The sequence below is a fragment of the Euprymna scolopes genome, chromosome 24, assembly GCF_053919585.1.
Source record: "Euprymna scolopes isolate OS-2025 chromosome 24, ASM5391958v1, whole genome shotgun sequence".
NCBI classification, from domain to species: domain Eukaryota; kingdom Metazoa; phylum Mollusca; class Cephalopoda; order Sepiida; family Sepiolidae; genus Euprymna; species Euprymna scolopes.
The window spans coordinates 78,764,224-78,787,519 of NC_136505.1; the positions used below are offsets into that span (position 1 = coordinate 78,764,224).

At 34.2% G+C, this 23,296-nt stretch overlaps 1 protein-coding gene across 3 annotated transcripts in view; it reads right to left on the minus strand.

The window, feature by feature from the left end:
• LOC145246786 (very long-chain specific acyl-CoA dehydrogenase, mitochondrial-like) overlaps nucleotides 1-23,296 on the minus strand; it is a 296,798-nt gene that overhangs the window by 196,308 nt on the left and 77,194 nt on the right. For all 3 annotated transcript variants that reach the window (XR_013863168.1, XM_080108581.1, XM_080108582.1), the window contains exons 7-9: nucleotides 14,660-14,763; nucleotides 12,847-12,951; nucleotides 3,859-3,945 (exon numbers count right to left, since the gene is read on the minus strand). Coding sequence is in view for 2 of the 3 variants with exons in the window: in XM_080108581.1 (XP_079964707.1) it covers nucleotides 3,859-3,945; nucleotides 12,847-12,951; nucleotides 14,660-14,763 (296 nt within the window). In the remaining variant the exon portion in view is untranslated. The remainder of the gene's footprint in view (nucleotides 1-3,858; nucleotides 3,946-12,846; nucleotides 12,952-14,659; nucleotides 14,764-23,296) is intronic.

Consider the following 23,296-nt stretch of genomic DNA (forward strand, 5'->3'; position numbering starts at 1 on the left):
CAAAAGTAAAAAAATTAAAAAATAAGAAATTTGTTTTTCCTTATTTTAGGTAATCAGTCATTTCTGTCTTTGATTAAAGTTTATTTTATTTTTTTACTATTATGTACAAGTGTATTAAAAACAAGAGGAAAAAATTACAACATTCAAAGATTCTACACCAGATAAAGTGTTCGGTTTGTTTGTTTTTTTTCTCTTAATAAGGGAAGCATTTTTCTTTGGCTAATTGGACAACAACTTCTTGATTAATTAACAAGTTTATTTAATTTTTGTTGATTAATTAACATCGTTTCATTGTAACAGGTTGTTTACTTTTGTTTTGTGTTAATTAATAAGTTTATTTTGCTACTTAACTTTGTTATATTTCAAGTTCGTTGATCAATTTCGCTAACTTGTTTCCTTTTCGTAAACTGCTTCAGCAATTTCTGGAACTCGGCTACAGTAATCATCTAATCATTTTTTTTTTATTCATTTTTAACATTCTTTCATTGTTCTACTGAAAAGTCCAAAGTTGCAGAGATGCTCCTCTACACGTGTCACGGATACAACCCTTCATTCATGTACACGTCATCAATATATGCAGATGTTGCCTGCCTTATGCACTCATCCTGAGCCAGAATGGTGTCAACAATCGTTTGCATAATTGATGGCGCCACGTTGAGTCCGAACCCCATACAGGTTAAGCAGTATCTCTTCCCTTTAACCAGAACCATCTGATAAGGCCATAGTGACTGGTATACACACACTTGAAGGTATGCCTTCCGAAGATCAAGTATGCACACAGTAAACCCTGCTTGCCGCCATTCCCGTAATTTATCAGCACCGTAACGGGGTCCATGTGTTTGTTTAACTCGCTATAATCAAGAACAGGCCTCAATTTTTGTTTGTTTGGCTGGACGACCGCCATTAGTGGGATTAAACACTTTGGAGGCCCCAATGCCTTCTCAGGGTAAGGAACCAGCCATCCATCGTCGATCCAGGTCTGTAGTTCCCTATTACATTCTACGCGAGCTCCAGGGGAAATCTTGTACTGTGGCACTCTATTGAACAAATTCTCTGGTGGTTGCTTGTCCGACCACTTCTGAGCCACAGTTCAGGACTTCATGGACTGGTCGAACTCCGCACGAAAATCAGGCTAATCTAGAGTGAGTGCCGTGCAAACGCACTCTTCGCGTTGGGAGAACATTACATTCCCAGCTCTATCTACTATAACTCTGCCCAGCTGCACAATTGCGTACATTCCTAAGAGTAAATCATACTCAAGTAGCTCCCTGTCCATAGTCAGAGCTTGCATGGCTACTTCAGGCCTGCTACCGATGCTTATGTGGGTGACACCTTCTCCGCAAGAGGACAACGAGCTCCTGCCTACAATCAGCACCGGAGTTCTTGTCGTTTTCCAAGTGTCGCAACGAAAGGCAATCACGGGCCCAATGGTTTGGGCCCCCACATCTGAAGCAGTTAACACTTCTGGTGTTCTCGCTAGCTGTAGGCAGTGGTGTAGGTGCATATGCGGCCTCTCAAGGTTGCACCACGGCGATGACCTCCTCATCTCTGGTATCCATCAGCACGCACAAGCCCTCTCAAGCAGCTCTTCCAATGACAGCTTATCCATTCGAGTTGAGGCTCACAAAAGTCCCTTTGTATGGCATGACAATCCATTCATGAAGGCTCCCTTTATCCAACATTCTGGTAGCATTTCACCTACCAGGCATGCTAGCCGCTGCAAATCCATCAAAAACTCATCTATAGTCTTCCCTGGCCGAAGGCAGCGGGTGGTGAACTGTTCTAATTCCATAAACGAATCCGTCCCGTAAGCCTTTACAAGGGTACGCTTGATTTCCTCGAGGTCACTCCGTTGGTCCTCTGAGAGTTTCCGATACATCTCACAAGCCGCAATCTTCAGTCGCAGTACTCGCTCCATCTTTGTTACCTCACACAGTTAACATGTTAACTCTGCATCCTCTAGCCATTCTACTATTAGAACGTCTGTTGCTGCACCACTGAACTCGGAGGTCAAACTGTCTTAGAGCCATGATTAGAATACAGCCAGAATATAAGTCTTTGCCTAACGCAAAGCAACAAAACTTTTTGCTTAAAACGCCAAGCAGACATTCGCTAGTCACAAGTTGTGTCGAGTAGAGTTTTTTGTTCACAACACAAGATACACGTCAACGTTCTTTATTCGCATTTCTTAAACGCTTCCCCCCACTCCTCCCAGCGACTCACCATTTATTATGTTTCGGGCACACCCAATTTGCATATACCACAAGAGATTGCTCGAGATCTATGCGTAGCCGGAGAGTTTAAAAGACAACAATCACCATCTTGGTCTCTTTTTTTCTTTTTCTGCTGCCGAGACAGATTCTCGCCCATTTCTGATATGTCTATCACAAAAAGAAAGTCTCTGTTCTTTCTCCTCTCTTTCAAGATTGTTTTCATAGAAATAAAAATCCTCACTTTTATGTCTTTTAAACCTTTGATGACAGTCGGCCAGAATTGATGCAATCCTTCCTTGTTGAAGGATTGCATCATCCTTCCCTGTTGAAGGATGATTCCAGACTCTTTCCATTTCAAATTGCCTTTAACAATGATCAATAGGAGTTCAGGCAATTCATCTCTCAAAGAAGTGTGATTCTAATCTCCTTCCATAAATATACAAATCTTTCTATTTCTGGCCGCTTTTAACGACAGTCAGCTGTCGAAGATTGATTTCAGTCTCTCATAGAAATAGAAATTTGCTAATTCTATTCACCTTTAACAGTGGTTGGTTTGAGTTGATGCAATCTTTCCATGTACAAAGGATGATTCCAGTCTTTTTTTTTTGTTGTCATTTCACCCAACAATTTGAACAAGGCACAGAGCCACTTACTTGTGAGGGGCTACTATTTGGAACCAGATTTGCAGGGATACTATTAAACAAGTTGAGCAAGATGTCTGTTTATATTATGCTTTAATTTGTGCATCATGCATCATGAATTTATGCTTTGTGCAGTCATGGAAGTGGTAGCATGGGAGAGAATTCCAAAGTGCAGCAGTTCGAGGGATAAACTATTCAAGTAGAAGACTTTACGACATCTAGGGATTCCTACAATGTGGGGGTGGGATTTTGCTGCTTGTCAAGTTTGTCGAGGGTATTGTAATCAAGGTGGTACTAGTGCTTTGAGTTCAGAGAATTTGCCATTTAAATGTAAAACACAAGGATGCCACATTCCGGGACAGAGGTTGGATTTTAGTTGATAGTTCAGGACCTATTAGGTTGGCAACTCTTTTTTGAACCCTGTCTAGGAGCAAGAGACTAGTGGCAGATGCACCAGCCCAGACATGGCAATAATACTCCATGCATGGGTGAACAGTGACCTTGTAGAGATACAGGATACTCTCAGGTGTGAGCAGCCTTTTGGCACGGTAGAGAGAGCCCACCTTCCTCGCAGCAGCCTTAGCGATTGCCACAATGTATTTGTTCTAATTCATGTTGTCTGTGAATGTTAACCCTAGGAGCTCGAGGAAAGTATCGTCAGACAATGTATCATTAGCCGTGGCAATCAGTGGTTGAGAAAGTTTCTTGTAATTATTAAAAAAAAAAAGCTTAGTCTTGGCAGCACTGAATCGTCAGTAAGAGTTTATGCAATCCTTCCCTGTCAAAGATTGATTCATGCAAGGACAATTAATACAAACTTATATAAAACACTATGCTAATGGCCTTATATGATTACCAATTTGCAAATACAACTTCGTCAACTACACATTGGTTGGGGCTGACTGGTCAAATTCAGATTTGAAAAGTATCAACAATTTTGTAAAAAAGAAGACCTAAAAAATATCAAGGAGGAATAAGGTGAGGACGCAATCAAATTCACTTACTGATGCATAAATTTTGCTAATTGCTGCTTCTATTTGAAATTCTTTTGATCCTTCATCCATATTTGCTGACACCATGTATGCCATAGACTGAAAAGAGAGAAAAGAAATTGAGTTTTTGTTTCATCATTATTGCTAACAAACATCAGTGTGCAAATATTTTGTGGATGCTTATAAAAATGTTTTTTTTTACAAAAAAAAAAAAAAAAAAAAAAAAATGATCATAAATATGAAAATAAGTGAAAGTCAAAATCTATAATACTAGGCAGTTATTCATTAAAAACTACTTGTTCAAGTCATTATGTTTATGTTAATTAAATATATTTAATATACCATTAGTTACATGTATATTAGTTATGTATGTATACCATTAGTTTATATATAACAAACAGCCAAAACAAAAAGAGGGAGTAAGTATTTTTTGATGGAGTCTCTACCAAAATTCAAGTAATTATCCAATCATTCCGAAATTTTCACCGATTATTAAGTGAAAAATGAACTTTGTAATGGTGTACATTTTTTTCATAATTGATATATATATATATATATATATACACACACACACCGTCACTGGATTATTTATCTTCCACCAGACTGTCCATTCACGTGTAATCACCTTTTTCTTCACCATATTCCCTCTGCTTCACTTTTTTGTTATCAAGTAAGATCTTTGACTTACTTGTTGTTTCATCAAATACTTTTGCATGCAAAATCCGATCCCGCATTTTGCTAATTCCTACCCTCTGATGAGAAGGAAAGTATTTCTTCGAAACACCGCGGATTAAGGACTATCCACTTATTTAGTGTTTCCTTTTCAAATTAAATGTTTTTAACTCTTTTTCAAAGTGTTTTTTTACATGTTTTATTAACTGTTTGCTCGTATATATATATATATATATATATATTGTTTTTTATCTACCCCCCCCCATCTTTATTTATGGGTACAAATATGCTTAAAATAATCAGACGAAACTAAGCAAAATATATTGTATTGTGAGAAGGGTGAGAATTGTAGATAAAACAGACAAGCAAAAAAAAATAAATAAATAAATAGCTGTGCATATCAGATTTTAAAGTTGAAAATCCGAATTTTGAATGTGTTTTATTTTTCATCTTTTGTGTTTTGAATAGTGAAGTTCGTTGAAGATGTTATTAATTATTATAATTTCAGATTAGCAAAAAAGAAATTATATATTTTCATTATTTTTGGAAAAAACACTACTTTTAAATCTTTGAAAAATACATGAATAATTTTATTTTAGTGAGACCAATATTGCTAATATACCATTAAATAGGAAATGCTTTAAATAATCGATACCAAAAAAGAAAAAAAAAAAAAAATGATAACTATGCATTTTGCTAAAATACAATAATTTCTTTCAGCAATTTCTTGTTGATTCACATATGAGAGCCCAACTGTTATACAAGATGCAGGAGTTGTTTTTAACTCATATAATCCCCAGCATTCCCAAAATGATCACCCATCTAGTATTGGCCAGCCTCACCATTGCTTAACTTCGAGGGATTATGTAGACAATAAATATATATATGCACATATATATCGTTTATGAAAAAAGAATTAAACCCTTCACTTAATTATCAAATCAAACTTTAAAAATACATGGCTAAATATAGTTTATTTAGTCCAATCCAGGTCTCCGTACTTAACTATCATTGAAGTTTGTTTAAATTATTTTACTTTCTCATATGTCATTTTTTTTTTCTGTTTCAGTCTTTACCTTTTCTCTTTAAATAAATATATCTGGATTATTTACTAGTTTTCAGAGTCATTACTTTTTAGAATAGTTTATCTGACACAAAGCATAGGTGCGTGCGGCGGCTGTACATTAGGCGTGTTTCTGTATATATTCTAGCTTCATAATTACATTTGTAGATTGTTATTGTGATGTTTGTTAATTGATTATAACATCACAAAAATTCAAGTAAAAGTCAAATTTGCTATAAAATGAGGTAAAAAGCGGATGCTGAGTTGTAAATAGATCTACCGATTGTTGCATGTGTTTGTTACTTTCTGAGTCAAAGTAAGGTTTATTCTCTTAATGTTAGGTATTAATTTATGAGCCAAACAATTAAGCTGCATTATTTTAATTTTGTTGCAGATTTTTGGAGCAAAAATTAAGCATGGTTATAGTATCTCCTAGGCGATGTTTAAACAATACAAATGTGTTTTGGTATATTTGTGAGGAATATATATTGCAATCTCAAAGAAAAGGGATCAGGGAATTTGTGAAATCTTGTGTACTTCAAAGTAATGCTGGGTGATTAAGATAAGGCATAGGCACTCCATATTGTATGCAAGCAATGTGTTGAGTATCTTCGACAGTGAACAAAAAAAAGGATAAAAAGTCACTCTGCTTTGGTATTCCAATGGTCTGGCATGAACCGAAAATCCATTTTGATGACTTATTTCTGTGCAGTCAAAATGAAAGGAATCAACAGGAATAACAGGAATTTGTTGGTTTATCCAAACCTCAAGTCTGCAATTAGGCCAATTCTACACTGCAATCAAATTCCTATTCTAGTGTTTAAAAGCTTGCCTGAATTGAAATTGCCTGATTCTGAAGAGGACCAAGCCTCTGTTTTGTCCACTGATAATAGAGAAACCACTGTTTCAGATGTCAGTTTTTGTCCTTCACTACTACAGTTTTTTTCTCGAGGAGAACTTAGTGATCCTACTAAAGATCTCAACCTTTCCAAAGAATCTTCTGAACTTTTAGCTTCAAGAAAATAATTCAGCCTGGAGCTCTTATAATCTTCTATAGAAAATGCCATATTGAATTATTGCCATATTTCACTCAGAAAAACGACATAGTATAGTTGCGGCCTGCTGTAACAGCTTGTTGTCAAAGAGTATTATTCTCAAGATTGGCGCCTTTTTATAGACAGTTCCAAAAGAAGTTTAAAATATGTTATTCTTCACAATGGTAACTTATATGGATCAGTTCCTCTAGTTGAAGACCCTCAAAGAAAAATATAATGCGTTGCCTTAAGGAGAAGTGCTTTCCAACACCCTGGAAAACCTCATCAGTATGCCCTGTATTTAGGAATTCAGGTGATGTCCTCTCCCTCTCAGTACAGACCTATAAGTCTCCTGTGTGTCATGAGTAAGTTGCTGAAATCCATACTAAATGGAGAAATAGTCAACCACCTCAGCAGCAATAACCTCCTTAGTGACACGCAATATGGTTTCCGTTCTGCAAGATCTACCGCAGATGTGCTAACAGTTATATCTCATAGGATTAGCGAATCTCTTGACAAAGGCTACCTTTCTAGGGCAATTGCTCTTGACATATCAAAGGCCTTCTACAAGGTATGGCATAAAGGCCTACTTCACAAGATTTCCAGCTACGATATAACTGGAAATGTTTTCTCAATCATTAAATCATTTCTCTCTAATAGGCTCATAAGAGTAGTGGTCGATGGACAAAAATCAGAGGCCTGCAGTATTAATGCTGGAGTCCCTCAGGGGTCCATCCTGGGCCCAACTCTCTTCCTGATCTACATCAATGATCTCCCTAAACACATACTTAAATCATTCGTTGACATCTATACTGATGACACAACCATCTACGGCAACACATTAAAGGCTGTAAATGACAAAGTTCTCTCTAATTCTCTCTCCTCTGATCTCGAGCGTGTAGTTCAGTGCGGGAAGACGTGGCTGGTTACCTTAAATGCATCTAAAACCAAGCTCCTATCTTTACACCATCAACGCTCTGATCCCCATCTAGCATCAATTGAAACGGATGGCTCTCGCCTAGGAGAAGCTTAATGTTTTGACAAGCTTCTGGGCTTGACCTTTACTCCTGATATAAAATGGAACACATACATCAAGTCTGTTGCCACGGACGCTGGAAAGATGGTGGGTTCCTTCTACCGCTCCAGAAGATATCTCACTACTGATGCAATTCTCTATCTATATAAAAGCCAAGTACGTCCAAGGATGGAATACTGCTGCCATATCTGGGCAGGAGCTGCTAAAAATAGCCTATCCTGCCTTGACAGAGTACAAAATAGACTTCGTGGCTTAGTGGGGGGTGCCCTTTTCTCTTCCCTGCAACCTCTCTCCCACAGAAGAGACGTTGCGAGCCTGTCTTTGTTTTACCATTATTTCCATGGCAAGTGCTCGTCTGAGCTCCAATCTCTGGTCCCCCCTCGCAATCTTTTATGAAAAATACCCGTCTAGCTGAAGCCACTGTCAAAAATTTTCCCCACTCTCTATCTGTGCCTAAATCAAAACGTAGATTCCATGAACACAGCTCCTTTCTTAGAACAGCACACCAGTGGAACTCTGTTCCGTCTGCCTGTTTTCCACCTGACTACAACTTGTATGTCTACAAATCCAACGTAAACAAATTCCTGATGAACCGCCCCCTTAAGTATACACTTTATGAAATCTCAACACTAATCTACAACATACTGTACATGCAATAACCCTTATCCCTGAGTGGCTTCCGGGCCTTGATAAGTGGTGACCTCCGTGTAAAAAAAAAAAAAAAAAAAAAAAAAAATCAAATTTGTTCTGGAAAAGATTTCATACAAACACCACCAATGGATTATATGTGTTGGTTTGAAAATGGTTGGATTTCTCCTCGGGCAACAAATTGGCTACACAAATTTTCCTTGCTCTTTGTGTTTGTGGGATAGCAGGGCAAGAACAAAATACTGGATAAAAAAAGATTGACCTGGCTCTCTTAATGTTCTGGCTTCTCCTTTGGTGGAGCATTCTAAAATTGTGTTTCCTCTTCTTCACATAAAGCTTGGCATCATGAAACAGTTTATAAAGGCTTTTGAGAAAGATGGTAACCATTTCAAATATATTTGCATGAAATTTCCAAACCAAACCATAGAGAAATTAAAAGCTGAAACTTTCGATAGACTCCCGATTCGAGAGTTAATGAATGACACAAATTTCTGCAATTTTATTCATCTTGCAGAACTGAGTGCCTGGACATCATGTACGAATGTAAGAAAATTCAACTACAAAGAGCTTGTTGAAACATTACTCATCAGTCTCCATCGTGTGGGTGCAAATATGAGTACCAAGTTACATTTTTGCACAGCCATTTGCTGTTTTCTAGAAAATCTACGTGAGGTGTGCGATGAGCAAGGGGAGCGCTTCCATCAAGACATCAGCGATATGGATGTTCGCTCTCAAGGTCTATGGCTGATTGGGATAGCTTTTGTATATTTATATCAGATCTACCTCTATGTTCCATGTTTAAAAAGAATGTATCCTCCATAGTATCAGATCTGATGGAATGGTTAATTATGGGTATAGACTGCTTCATACCCTCCAAAAAATTCCAGCAAGAACCAGCCATGATTCTTCCCAGAATGTGCTGCTGCCATTACACACAGAAATCACTTTTTTCATTGCTTCCAATGTATTAGATGTATTGAGACTAAAGCTGCCTTCATAACTGCCAGAAACCACTGTAAAACAGTAATCAAGAAGCAAGAGAGTTGCATGCTCAGTCTGTCAAGTCCAAAATAGCGAAGCAGTGGCTTGGTTCCCACCAATTATGGCAAATAGCAAACAGAGTCCTGAATAGAAGTGTGTTCTCTATTCCAACCATCATCAATGGACCTGAAGTAATCTTGTCAGTATCGGACAAAGCCAAACTCTTTGCCAAGAATTTTGCAGCTAATTCTTCCCTATGCGATCAAGGTTGGCAACCGACCATATTTTATCCTGTATCTGAAAACACACTATGTGACATACAAATATCTGTGCATGATGTTGCCAAGCTTTTTGTTAAAACATTTTTTTTTACACATGATATATATCTGTGCCTAAATCAAAACGCGGATTCCATGAACAATGCTTCTTTCTTAGATCTGCACACCTGTGGAACTCTGTTCCGTCTGCCTGCTTCCCACTGGACTACAGCTTGGATGTCTTCAAGTTCAACGTTAACAAGTTCCTGATGAACCGCCCCCATTAAGTAAACACTTCATCAGATCTCCACACTAACGTAATGTACTTGCAATAACCCTTATCCCTGAGTGGCTTCCGGGCCTTGATAAGTGGTGATCACTGTGTAAAAAAAAAAAAAAAAAATGAGACACTTCACTGTTTTAAGTAATTTAAATGTAATTTGAACTGAAGCATATAAAAGCATCCAGCTTTTAAACGAAACAGTAATCAAGAACTGCCTGAGAGCGACTGAAGAAAATCAGTTGAAAGTACTTGCAAAAAAACAAAAAAAAAAAAAAAAAAAAAAAACAGATGGACGAAAATGACTATGGAACTTTCTTACATAAATTTGACAGAGATATTAGAATGACCATACGAAAAATGGAGAAATTACAAAAAAAAAAAAAAAAAGATGATTAAGCAGAAACACTCCATGCTGTTCAACAAGGTCTGTCTATATATATATATATATATATATATATACACTAGCGGGGGGTACCCGGCGTTGCCCAGGTGTTTGGAGGTGTGTATGTAGGTAGGGGGGCTGTTTTAATATTATAAAAAAAACATGTTATAAAGAATTGGAAAAAGCAAAACCGTGAACAAATGTTTAAAAAAAAAAAGGAAAAAATGGTGTAAAAGAAGGAAAAAGGTTTAGGTAGGAAGACAGGCTCGACCCCGAAGCATTGAAGCTAAGGCTAGAAAAAAATGCCTGACACGTTACCTTTACGCCAAAGAGACACAATTGAGAACGGATAAAATTAACCCTTTAAATACACTTGCAGGTGGTTGAAACTAACGTCAACGTTTTCTAGGTCAAACATGACATCATTGTCGTAGTAGCGGGAGTTTAGGGTGAAGGAACACCCACACACACACATTTTAGCTTTTATATTTATAGATGCCCCTCGCCCTAGTTTAGCTAATATATGACGCGTAAAATTGAAAGGAATAAAAACCAAAATCAACATCAAAGGAAAAAAAAGGAAAAAAAGAAAAAAACCCAAAAAGTCACCATGTAAAATGCAAATATGTTTATTTAAATCTAATTTTTTTGTTTTTTTTTAAATGAAAAAACAAAATTAAAAAAAAATAAACCTTACTGTGTATAATGAAAATATGTTTAATAGATTTTTTTTTTTTTTGTTTCAATGAAAAAGAAAAAAAACTGACCGTGTTTTTTATTTTTTTTAATGTTGGTTTGTTTTAGTTTCTTTTTTTGTATTGTTTTCTTTGTTGTCACTGTTAACCAATTTGAATATCGTCTGATTCCAATATCAATAGCATAGTAATTGTGCTAATGAAACTCTCAGAAATGCAATGTATAGAAATATAGAAATAAATAATGAATAAGTAACTAATCCAAAAATAGGAAGTCAGCTCCCCCCCCCTAATATCACATATGATATCAGTGCAAACATAATAGAAGTATAAAGACAGTAAATAAAATATTAAAGCGACTAATCGGTGCAAGATTTGAAGAACGCTGGCGGCTGACTGTTAAAGTTTCTTGTAAAAACTGGAATCCAATGTTAGTTTGTTTTGTTTAAGTAATCCTTCAAATCACAACCCCCCCACCCCCTACAAAAAGAGAAAAAATATAAAGGGAGGAAAAAAGGGGGAAAAAGAAGAAATTTATAAAATCGCACAAGTAACCCACAGAATAACTGGAATGTAAAGTCACATTTCACCCAATGGAAAAATGCCAATCCATATTTTTTAAGCAACTAAGAACTCAAACCGGTGTTCCTCGTATATTTCCCTGTGGACATATCCACAGCAGTGTTAAGTGGTCGCGGGCGGAGTATGAATCGAATAGAGAGAAAAGATTTTACAACTTCCATTGATTCTAACCGATTGTGGCAGTGAACTCTCACAGGAAAAAAAATATAGAAATGTACGAATATCAAGGAACTGTAAGGATAGTAGGCCTATAGCACACCTCATATCCTGTGCTGAAGTGTGGGGCATTACATTTGAATGTAATGTTGTGAATTTTAATCCTATTAAGGTCAAACTCACACGGGAAAAAATGAGTTCATTTTATTTATATAGAGAAGAAGAGAGATATATTATGGAAATCACTCCAGAAAAAGCATGAAGATAATTGATGTAAAGAGCTAAAAAATATATATTTAAGAAAAATATTTGTAAAATTGTTACTTCAAAAAAGATGATTTTATTTGTTTAGTTTGTAATAAAAATAAATTTGTAATAAATATATGGAACCTTTTAGAAATAGGTATCCACATTCTAATGCAAGGAAAATCTGTTCTGAAAGGATTTGGATTGGGATAGAAATAAAAAATTTGGATTGGGATAGAAATAAAAATTATGATTGGAATAGAAATAAAAATTGCCTCAATTTAAAAGGATTCTCTTATGAAAAGTGAAAAAAATATATAATAATAAACAGCAATTTTAAATACGAGAAATGTTAATTTTATCTTGAAAAGTAAAAAAAGTAAGCAAACCCATGTTTTTTACTTAGAAATGTATTTTCTCTGACAAATAAAGCAAATATTTACATATAATTGTTCATTGTTTTTTATATGAATAATAATATCTGCCAGTGTTTTCTATTTATTAAAATGAAACCAATAATTATGTAGTAAATAAATACCAAAAAACATATCAAGTTCTTAAGAAAAAAGTTAATTAAGATGAGCTTAGAAATCAGGCTAATACACAATTTTGAATATTATTGGTGTTTGGTAATTTATTCCAGTATTCTGGAGAATTATTAAAATATTAAGAATAGGAAGATAGCAATCATGAATTTCAAGTATTCTGATAGTCCTGTATTCTTTGAATACATTCAGAATGCAAATTAGAATGAAAGTGAGAGAGCATTTATTATTTATTTTTAAAATCTAGTATTTTAGAATTAGTATCAATTAAAAACTGAAATAATAAACAGTGGCTTAAAATAATATCTATTAAGAAAATAACCTAAAGATTAGTCATACTTTAAATTAAAACGAAATTTTAAATGATTAAAAAAAAGACATCAAAATTAATTTCAATCCCATGAAATGAAAATTGCTTACCTCTGTTACATACTGGGCTATTGACATCCTAGCAATCTTTTCCTGGATCGATCCAAAACTGTCAATTCGACGACCAAATTGAGTTCTTTGTCCTGCATGAGCAGCCTGAATTACATTTTTAAATATATAAATGAATATAAAATGTATGGAACATATTTGCATGTACAATAACGTGTCAAATAATTAAGTCTACAAAAGTTATAGGAATTATTGAAAATCCCACAATTTTAAAGACAAACTATTCTGACAATCCAGATACCAGAGACTAATCCTCCTTAAAAATTTTATTTTCCACAACTAGATCTCTTATGAAGTTGGAACATTAACACACACGTGTTTAGTTGTTAGATGCTTGAATTACTTTTATAAAAGATTAAATTTTACACATACTAAAGTTTATGCAATTAAATTTAAGCCAGAGTAAAATTGACAGGTCAAAATCATCGTGGAAAATGGAATTATGCCAAAACAAGCACAAAAGGATTTGATATATTTCTTTCCATGTGAACTTAGTTGAAAAAATGAAAACTGTTATTTTTAAATTCTACACTGACTAGAAAGATCTAGTAGGTCTCAATCAAGAAGTACCTATCTTAATTTAAGATACAAAATTACGTTTATATGAATCATCCCCTTAAATGGTAACTATAGTCACAAAAACTAAACTTGCACAGGATTTGTATAAATTCAAGCTTCACTGATCATTGGGTTTTTTAGTTAAGTTGTTTATGTAAACCCACGATAGGTCATCATCATATCATATGAATCCAAAGATTTCCCTAATATTTTTCTAGTCAAAATTCTTTGTAGAAAGATATTGGGGATTACGAGAGGGAACCTGTGAAGGTTGCCAACATTCTAAGTGAAAGTGATTTTTGTAAAACAAACTGGATTAGAATTTGGGACACCCAGGTCATCAGTCCGTGTCGTTAATCACTAAATTACCCCCACACCCACAATAGGTGGACCCTCTTGTTTGAGGCATAAGTTGTAATTTTGCACAAGTGTCAATTTCTTTTTGTGGTCTTATTTATTCTGTTAAAACTTAACCAATCATTTATTTAAAAATATTACACATAAAAACAAATGTTAACAAAAAAAGCATCAATATATATATATATAAACAAACGATTAATAAAACATGTTAAAAAACATCTTGAAAAAGAGTTAAAAACATATTTAATTTTAAAAAGGAAGCACAAGATAAGTGGATAGTTCTTAATCCGCGGAGTTTTGAAGAAATACTCTCCTTCTCATCAGAGGGCAGGAATTAGCAAAATGCGGGATCGGATTTTGCATGTAAAAGTATTTAATGAAACCACAAGTCAGTCACAGATCTTACTTGGTTAAAAAAAGGGTGAAGTAAGGGGAATAGGAGGTAAAAGAAATTTTGATTACCTTGGTAAACTTATAATTTATATTTATATATATATATATATATTAAGTAATGTGATTGATAATTTAAAATTTAAAAATCAAATTATAATTAAATTAAAAATCCGTTTCATAAGAAGGAACAACAACAAAATCAATTATCTGTACGATCGTTTCGGAAAGCAGTGCTTTTTATTGTGGTAGACATCAAGTTACGGACAATAATAGTAATTTCACTGTTACATTGAAATACACTCAGCTCTTTAGACTATTGTTCTAATCTCCTTTAAATTATATATATATATATATATATATATATATATATATAAACTATACAATAATGAACTATTACATGCTGTTCATGTGTAGATAATTTATAGATGCAAAAGAATATTTGTATTAAAATGTTTCGTTTATATAAATTATTAAATGAACTTACTGCTGCTGTTATACAACTTTTCATGGTACCTGAAAGACAGGCTGCCATACCAAATCTTCCATTGTTGAGAATGTTCATAGCAACTTTAAAGCCATCACCAATTTCTGGAAAAAAAAAAAAAAAAGAAAATTCAATATTAAATATTTATTTATTACTAGCCTAAAATCCACCTTTGAGTTACTTTAAGATTTAAGAGCAGCTTCCATTGGAACTTTGCCTAAACAGCAATAATCATTCTTAATTGTATTATCTGTCATCAACTTTGTAAATTTTTGCAGAAGTTTTTTATAAGAAAAATAATACCTCATTTTAAAATTTAACCTGAATTCTAAAAGGAAATGTTTTTTTCATGGAGTATTAAATTAAAATATAGTTTTTGTTAGGACTGGCATACATTAATTTTGATGAGATTCTAATGTAGTTTGCAGATCATTATCATGGATTGAAATGAATCAATGAATGACATAGTAACTATGATAATCGTTTAAAAGGCAGTGAAGGAAGATGAAATTTGAACGCTAAAAAGTTATTTGCCACTCTTTTTCTGTTTCATTTTAATACACTCTCGTTTTTGCAAGTTTTTTCAAAGACATGTTAATTCAAAATTTACGATATTTTTGCTTTTTTTTAAATTGTTTTAATTTTTGATTGTTACAATTTACTATGCTTTATTTAAGCATTGTAAATTGTAACAATTAAAAATTTTTACAGGAATATTATGAAAAAAGTCCCTAAAGTCTGTATTAATGAATTCGATATAAATCGAAGAAAAATTAATTTCTCAAACTACTGATATCATCATTGAATCAAGCATTGTTTAATATTTTCACACAAAAACATAATTACAAAAAATATTTATACTTTTTTTTTTTAGATTACAGGTTGTGCATAATTTTTATACGTAAGATTCTCGTATTTTCCTTGCTTGCATGAACGTAGAACTTTCGGTGTAACATGATTTTTTATATAATCTTGAAAAAGAAAACTTTCTTCCAAAATTTAAAAGCAGGAACAGGTAAAAATAATTAAATTGAAAAAGGTAAAAATTATACAAACGTTCACGATAGGAATATATGGATGCTTGGCTGGGGGAGGAGGAAGAAAAACAGCAGCCCCTACCTTCGTTTAACTACCTGATATCATTTTCAAACCGCCTTTTGACTGTATGAGATTTTGGGTTGTTATATGATGTGGACTTTGTTTTGTTTTGGTTGAACAAAGATTTTGGGGCTAATTAAGCTATTTTTTTGTATAAACAAGGTGTTTTTAATATCTTAAAACTGTACTAATTATCTTTGAAATAGGCCCAAAAAAACTAATATTCATCTTTCAAAGGATTTTTACAATGAATTTATTTTTAAAAATTTAGCTGAATTTGTTAGCTCGCTGTGTAAACATTTTTCATAACATTTTTTTTTTTTCAGGTGTACAAAAATTCTTTGTCTTTTGGAAATTAACTTTAGTCTTTTATCTTTCAAATACAATCAAAAAGTAGTCAGAAACCTACAAAAATGATAAATCGGCTCTCAAAACTATGTCCCCCTTTTTTCCACCATTTTTGCCCATACCTAATGTACATTAACAATGTTTATCCCCATTTTTCCTCCTTTGTCAGCATACTCTAGGTAAAATCTCAACGAAGCAACTATCGTCTAAAAATAACTCTACCACAGCCAACAGCCATGCAACAAACAAATTTTTATCAAAAACAAACAATTCAACAAAAACTAAAGAAAATTTATTATTCGACAAAATACTCCTGAAAACAATTTTCAAAGTCCTTATTCCATGGATTTTCAAAGAATGCTATTCTTGCTATTCTTCTCCTCAGAGGAGATAAAGAAATTAACAAATGAAGCAATTTGAATACATATTTCTTTGATCAATTTGAAATCAAATAAGTATCATTCAAATTTGTAATAGATGATTTTAATGTGGATTATTTTTATGCATGAATGAATTCATAGTGTAATCTAAATAAAAATTGGCAGCACTCCTTTTCATTGACATTTAATTTGCACCACTTTGATGTGCTTTCTCAGCTTTCAAGCATTCATCTAAATGTTCTCCACACTGACACCTTTTAAACACAGCCAATCCTCACATATGGAAATTAATGCCTTTATATTTTTAAACCCCATGAACTTTAAAGATCATTTCACAGGCACTTTAGCGCTTCATACAGTCAGACTTAACTAGCCCCTAATACACAGTCAAACGCAACTAGCCCTTAATACATGGCCAGACGAACCTAGTCTTACTACATGGCCAGACACAACTAGTCCTTATTACATAGCCAGACGACCCTAGCTCTTACTACATGGCTAGATGCAACTAGCTCTCCATATTCTTGTTGACTTCCTAACACAAAAAATATGAAAATGTCCGACTCTTGAATTAGCACTTCTCCATAATATGACACCAACAATTTTTAAAAAATACAAAGCTTGAATTGTAATTAACACTTCTCCATAACATGACGATGCCAATTCTCAAAATATCTGACTTTCAAATCATATAAACAATTCTCAATAACCCAATGCCAACTCAATCATTTCTCTTTTTCTCTTGCTGAACACTCCATGTGGTACCAACCAGTCGCATAAACTCTTTCTTGCCAAGATAGCTTGTAATATGAATAAACATTGACAGCATTCCTTTTCACTGATGCCATAATTCATATCACCACTTCGATGTGCTCTCTCAGCTTCCAAACAATCAACTCATTATCCTCTATACTTCATCCTTCTTAACGCAGCCATACCTCTCATTTGCAAATTAATGCTTTTATATTTTTAATTCATAGATTTTACATGTAATCTGGACATTTCTTTTGCTGAAATTCAGGTATTCTTTGTTAACAAAATGCTTTTCCAAATATCAAAATTTATATTTACAATTAATACCCATATTTGATACAAGTAATTCCTTATTATTTCACTTTTATTCAGTTCCTGTTACTCCCAGTTTGGCTGAACAGATTAAGATGGGAGTTAATCATTCAAACTTTTCATCTCTCTGCTTTCAACTTTAATTTTGACACTTTTTACAGTGGCATTTACATAAGTTTTCATTATTGACTGTTGTTGCTATTAGTTATGTTTTTAACAAAGAATGTTTAAGATAAAAGGACAGTGGAAAGAAATAAAGGGTAAAAGGAAAGGAGATGACAAATGAATTAGATTTTTTGGATTATTTCTATGACTGTTCTCATCTTGGGTATCATTCTCACATTTCAATTGATTTAACCTAACCATCCCCATGAACATGTGGTGCAACAAAGTGTTGAGCAAAAAATAAATTTTATGTAACAATTTATACATGGTTGAAGGTTCATTTCTCACTACAGGTGATACTAACAAAGAACAAACTTAAAACTTAAGACTTCTAACTGATCATGGCTGACGGAACAAAACAAAAAAAAACTCATCCTCCCCACTTCCGTGAATTAAATAAGTTCAAAATTCAATACTGATTCGCAAGTTCAACAAGATTTAGATGCATCTTATTGATGCAATATTATAAGGTTGAAGGTTACACTGGCTGCAACATTGTGAAAATAACAGACGAAAATAGTAGTTCAAACAATCCAAATTATCAATGCTAGTCTAGAAAATTTTGAAGCATAATAAATGAATTAATCTTTCTTTCTCTTAACATTACATAACATGAAAAAGGTTTGTATTCATTTGATTACCAACATGACAATTAAACATATTAGATATTTTTTGAGCAACTTAAGAAAACAAAATACATTTAAATGGTCATAAATACTTTTGTTTAAACTTTAAAAATCATTTTCAGCATTTGCATATGAGAATTATTTGCAATGAGTATTCCGGCTAAAATGTTTTTTCATGTTGGTTTTGATTATAATCCTTCAAAGCTTTTTAAAGCTATAATTAAGTAACATTTAAAAAAAAAAATGAATTGTAATAATTTACATGTTTAATTGAGATTAACTTTGTTAAAGATATTTGATTATAAAACTGTAAAACATGAAGACTAAATTAGATATGTAATTTTATGAATGTGTTGAGGTAAAATAATCAAACTGAAGACAAACATGTTTCATTACATGTAATCATTAGAAGAAATGTATTTTTGCTACGACTTATCACAAATGACAATGCGAGAACTTTCTCTCATCATAACATGCAAAGAATTAACTTTTTATTAATCTAATATATTTGGCAAAAATAACATTTGGTAATTCTCCAGAGAGAATCTGCCATGATTATTTAATTGTTTAGATATAAAATTGTTGTGTCATGGAACAACAGTGAAAATAAGAACAATCAAGTCGAGGTTCGATTAAGGTACAAAGATAGGAAAGCGTGTATATCTGCTGGGCACTTGGCTAGCAGTTGAAGTGCAGTCGCATCTCTCTCACCAGTGTTGGAATTACTAGCGCTATTTATAGTGCTAATCGGTGTAAATTTCTCTGTTCAAGGAAGGCTGGTACAACCCCCACACACACACACACACTTTGAAAATATCCCATCTGGGATTAATAACGTTTTTGTTTTGGGTTCACCCTAATCAATTTCCGTTTTCTGTTTGAGCTTCTGTTCTTTGGAGCTGTCTCTGATATGGGCACCTGAAAAGTATCAAACACTGTGTCCATGATGTCCTCCTCAGGCGATCTGGTCACCTCACTGTTCGAGTATCTTTTCCAAATTTGGTTAGTGTGACGTTTATGCACGAAGTCTGGTCCCTTAATTATGTAGACCATGTTGCCTATTTGTTTCTCAACAATGCCGGACTTTCAGAACTTTTGTGAATCTTGTAGAAAACTCTTTCACCAACTTTATACCGTTTTTTTGTTATCGGTTTTTTGAGGTTTGGCCTATCCTGGTTTGGTAACAACTTGTGAAAAATCGATCTAACCTTGCATCCAAACATAACCCCAGCAGATGTCTTCGACATTTCGATGTTTGCATTCAAAGTGACTCTGTAGAGTTGTAAAAACTGTTGGATTGACTTATCCGTTGGCGACCCACTAGCTTTTTTTCAGAGCTCTCTTGAATGTGTCAACGAATTTCTCTGCTTGTCCATTACTTCTTGGCGGAGTGATTATATGCTCGATTAGATGATCCTCGCAAAAATGTTTAAATTCGGTAGGCGTAAATTGTGTTCCATTGTCTGTAACAATGCAGTCTACTACTCCAAACCTAGTGAATAGTTCATACAGGAAGTTGATAGTTACCTCGGATGTGGGATTCTTACATTTTAATATTTCCAGCCATTTAGATAGGCTGTCTACAACAATGAGATAGGAGAACCCATCTAGCGGTCCTGCAAAATCTAAATGAATCCTAGGCCAAGATCGGTCCAGTTTTGCCCACGATCTAAATTGAGTCAGAGGAGCTTTCATAGCTAATGCGCATCCTCTACACTCCCTGATTTTTCCTTCTATATCCTTATCCATGTTTGGCCAATAAATGAAAGAGTGCATAAGGCTTTTCATTCCTGGATGTCCTACATGGAATTTCTTGAGCATTCTTTCCTGTAATGTCGCAGGAATTACGACATTACGACCCTGTCGCTATATAACAGGACGTTATTGCAAATTGAATAAATTTCTTCATCCAGTTCGTTATTGTTGATCCTTTCTTTCATGCGTATAATAAATTCGTCCACCTCAGCCTTACTCTTAATCTCATCAAGCGTTACTGAAAGTTCTCTTATTGTGTCACATAACGTATTTTTTACCTCAACTTCCGCTTGAATGGCTGCTATTACCATATCCTCCACTGGTAATGTCTGCTTAGGTATTAACCTCGATAATCCGTCTGCATGAACAAATCTTTTAGATGGTACACACTCCATTTGAAAATTGTAATTCAGAAGTATGGTACCCCATCTTTGGAGTCTATTTGCTGTATGTTGTGATAGCCCCTTTTTCGATCCAAAAAACGATGAAACTTCTTTACCGCGAATATAATGCTTAGCGCCTCTTTTTCAATTTGTGAGTAGTTCTTTTCAGCTGGCAAAAGTGATCGGGATGAATGTGCTATGGGTTTAACTTTTCCATCATCCATTTTGTGTAAAATGCATGCTCCTATGCCATAGGAGCTGGCATTGCTTGCAACTATAATTTCATACTTGGGAGTATAAAGTGCCAGAAGCATGTCAGACGTTAAAGTTTCTTTAATTTCCGAAAATGCTTTTACGCACTCTTGCGTCAGACCCATTTTTGGTCTTTCTTTAACAGTTCATTTAAAGGTGACCTTAGTTTATACATATTTGGTACAAATACATTGTAGTAATTTGCAAAACCTAAGAAACTTTGTAAAGACGCAATATTTTCTGGTGCAGGCTCTTTATTGCACTTGATTCATCTGGTACCGGCCTTCTTCCATGTTTATCGATGATTTGCCCCAAGTATTTTATTTTCTCCATGAAAAATGTACATTTTTCCTGTTTTACTTTAAATCCATAATCCTGGATCCTTTTGAATACTTGGTTTACATGAACTTTGTGTTGTTCTTTGCTAGCGCTTTTCATTAACACATCGTCTAGGTACCCTACTGCGAAACCCAATCCATTTAACATAATGTCCATAATTTGCTGAAAAATCGCAGGGGCGACTTTGACCCCAAAAGGAAATCTGTTAAACTTGTACAATCCCTTATGGGTATTAATACATAGCAGCTTTAAACATTCCTCATCGACTGGAACTTGTAAGTATGTGTCACTGAGGTCGACTTTAGAAAAATATTTCCTTCCACTCAGTTTCACAAATATCTCTTCAGGGTTTGGAAGAGGATAATGGTGATCTTGTAATGCCCTGTTTAAGCCTGTCATGAAGTCGGTGCAAACCCGAATCTCCTTACTCTTCTTTTTAATGTAAACTGTTGGTGCAGCCCACTCACTGTGATCAATTTTTCCGATGACACCCATGTTTTAGAGTCTTTCTAATTCACTGTCTATCTGTTCTATAGCAGCGTATGGAACATTTCTTTTCTTTCTGAACACTGGCTGTTCATTTACTTTTACGTCAAATTTTGCTACCGCTTTTGTACACCTTCCCAAACTGCCTGAAAATATATCTGGGAAATTCTCTTAACTCCCTCTTAAGTTTTTCTGACTCCACATTCAAATCTTTAACCTTTTGGCAAAATGAGCTTAAAGGCAGATTCAATAGTCTAAACTTTTCGAACAGATCAGTTCCAAAGAGGTTGTTTGATTTTCGCATGACAAAAATTCTTGCTTTTTCGGCCCGGTTCTGGAAAAAAATATTTGTCAATAATTCTCCTTCGAAGGTAATTTTTTTGTCACTGACGCTTCTCGCCGTTTTATGTGATTTAATCATAATGGGTCTCCCAAGCCTCTTCCATGTCTGTACATTAATAATAGAAATGTCAGACCCACTATCAAGTTGTAGCCTTACTTTCTTTTTAAACATTTTGATCTGTACATATTTCCGGATATTTTGTTTCTCAGGTTCAATTTTCATAAGTTTAATGGATGTCTTTCTACCAGATTTTTTTCTAAAATGCAATGCTTTATACTCTTTCTGGTGGCAGTTGTCACATTGTTTGAATTTGTAGAGATACTCATTGTACCACTGTTTATTTCCACACCACCAAAATGGTCCAGGTGGATCTTTTCCCTGCTTCTTTCTCTGGTTATTTTTTTGAAGTCGAATTTTTCTTTTCATGGATCTTTTTAATATGTGACACTCCGCTTTCCTCTATGTCACGACTGTCTTGTTTCAACGCAATAAACCGTTCAGTCTTCCACTGAGTTTTATAGTTTTAAATTTTTTATTTTAGTTTTGTAGTTTTAAATTTATTTAAAACATGACGCCAGATTTCAGCGTCTTTAAGACCAGCCCTTGCACAAATATTAAACATTTAAAATTATCTGATGATAATTCTTCCAGTTTAAAATCGTCGCAATTCTTGTTCATTATACTTACATAAGTAGTGTAGTCGTCTTCCTCTCTTCTAGTAACATTCATACATTTATATCGCCTATGGAAAAAGACGTTTTTGCAGAAAACAGTTCTGTAAGTAGTGTAACTGTTTTTTGGAAGTTCAACTCACTCATCTTTTTTGGGAGAATAAAATTCACAAACTTTGTATGCTCGGCTGTTCTCAATTTCCTTAGCAAAAGCGTAAATTTTTTCGTGTCTGACCAGGTACTAGAATCCGATATAAAAGTATCCTCATATTGTCTATAGTACTGGATGAAAGTGACATCATCTTCTTGATTATAATTGAAAATTTCAATAGCGGCCCACACAGCTGTTTGAGAAAATGCGTTATGATTATCGTCTGCTTTAGTTAACTGTGTCCCCTCCAGAATTTTTCTTTGTTCCCCCTGTGTTTTCATCAATATTTTCTCGAAGTGTTTCTGTTGTTGAAGCATTTTTTCTTCAAATGCTTGTTTAAATCTCTCTTCTCTTTCTATTTGTTGTTGAATTTGCTGCCTTTGCAACGCGAGATTTTGCTCTGCATGGAATTGGAACAATTCCAACAGTGAATCTTTGAATTTCGCATCCGTCATACGAATTCAGTTTACAATTTACACTTGTATTAAATAAATATTCCTTAGTAAAAAATCAACCAAGTTTTCTTTCCCAATTCTTTTGTTTGAAGAACAGCAGTTTAGCAGTTCTTTTGTAAC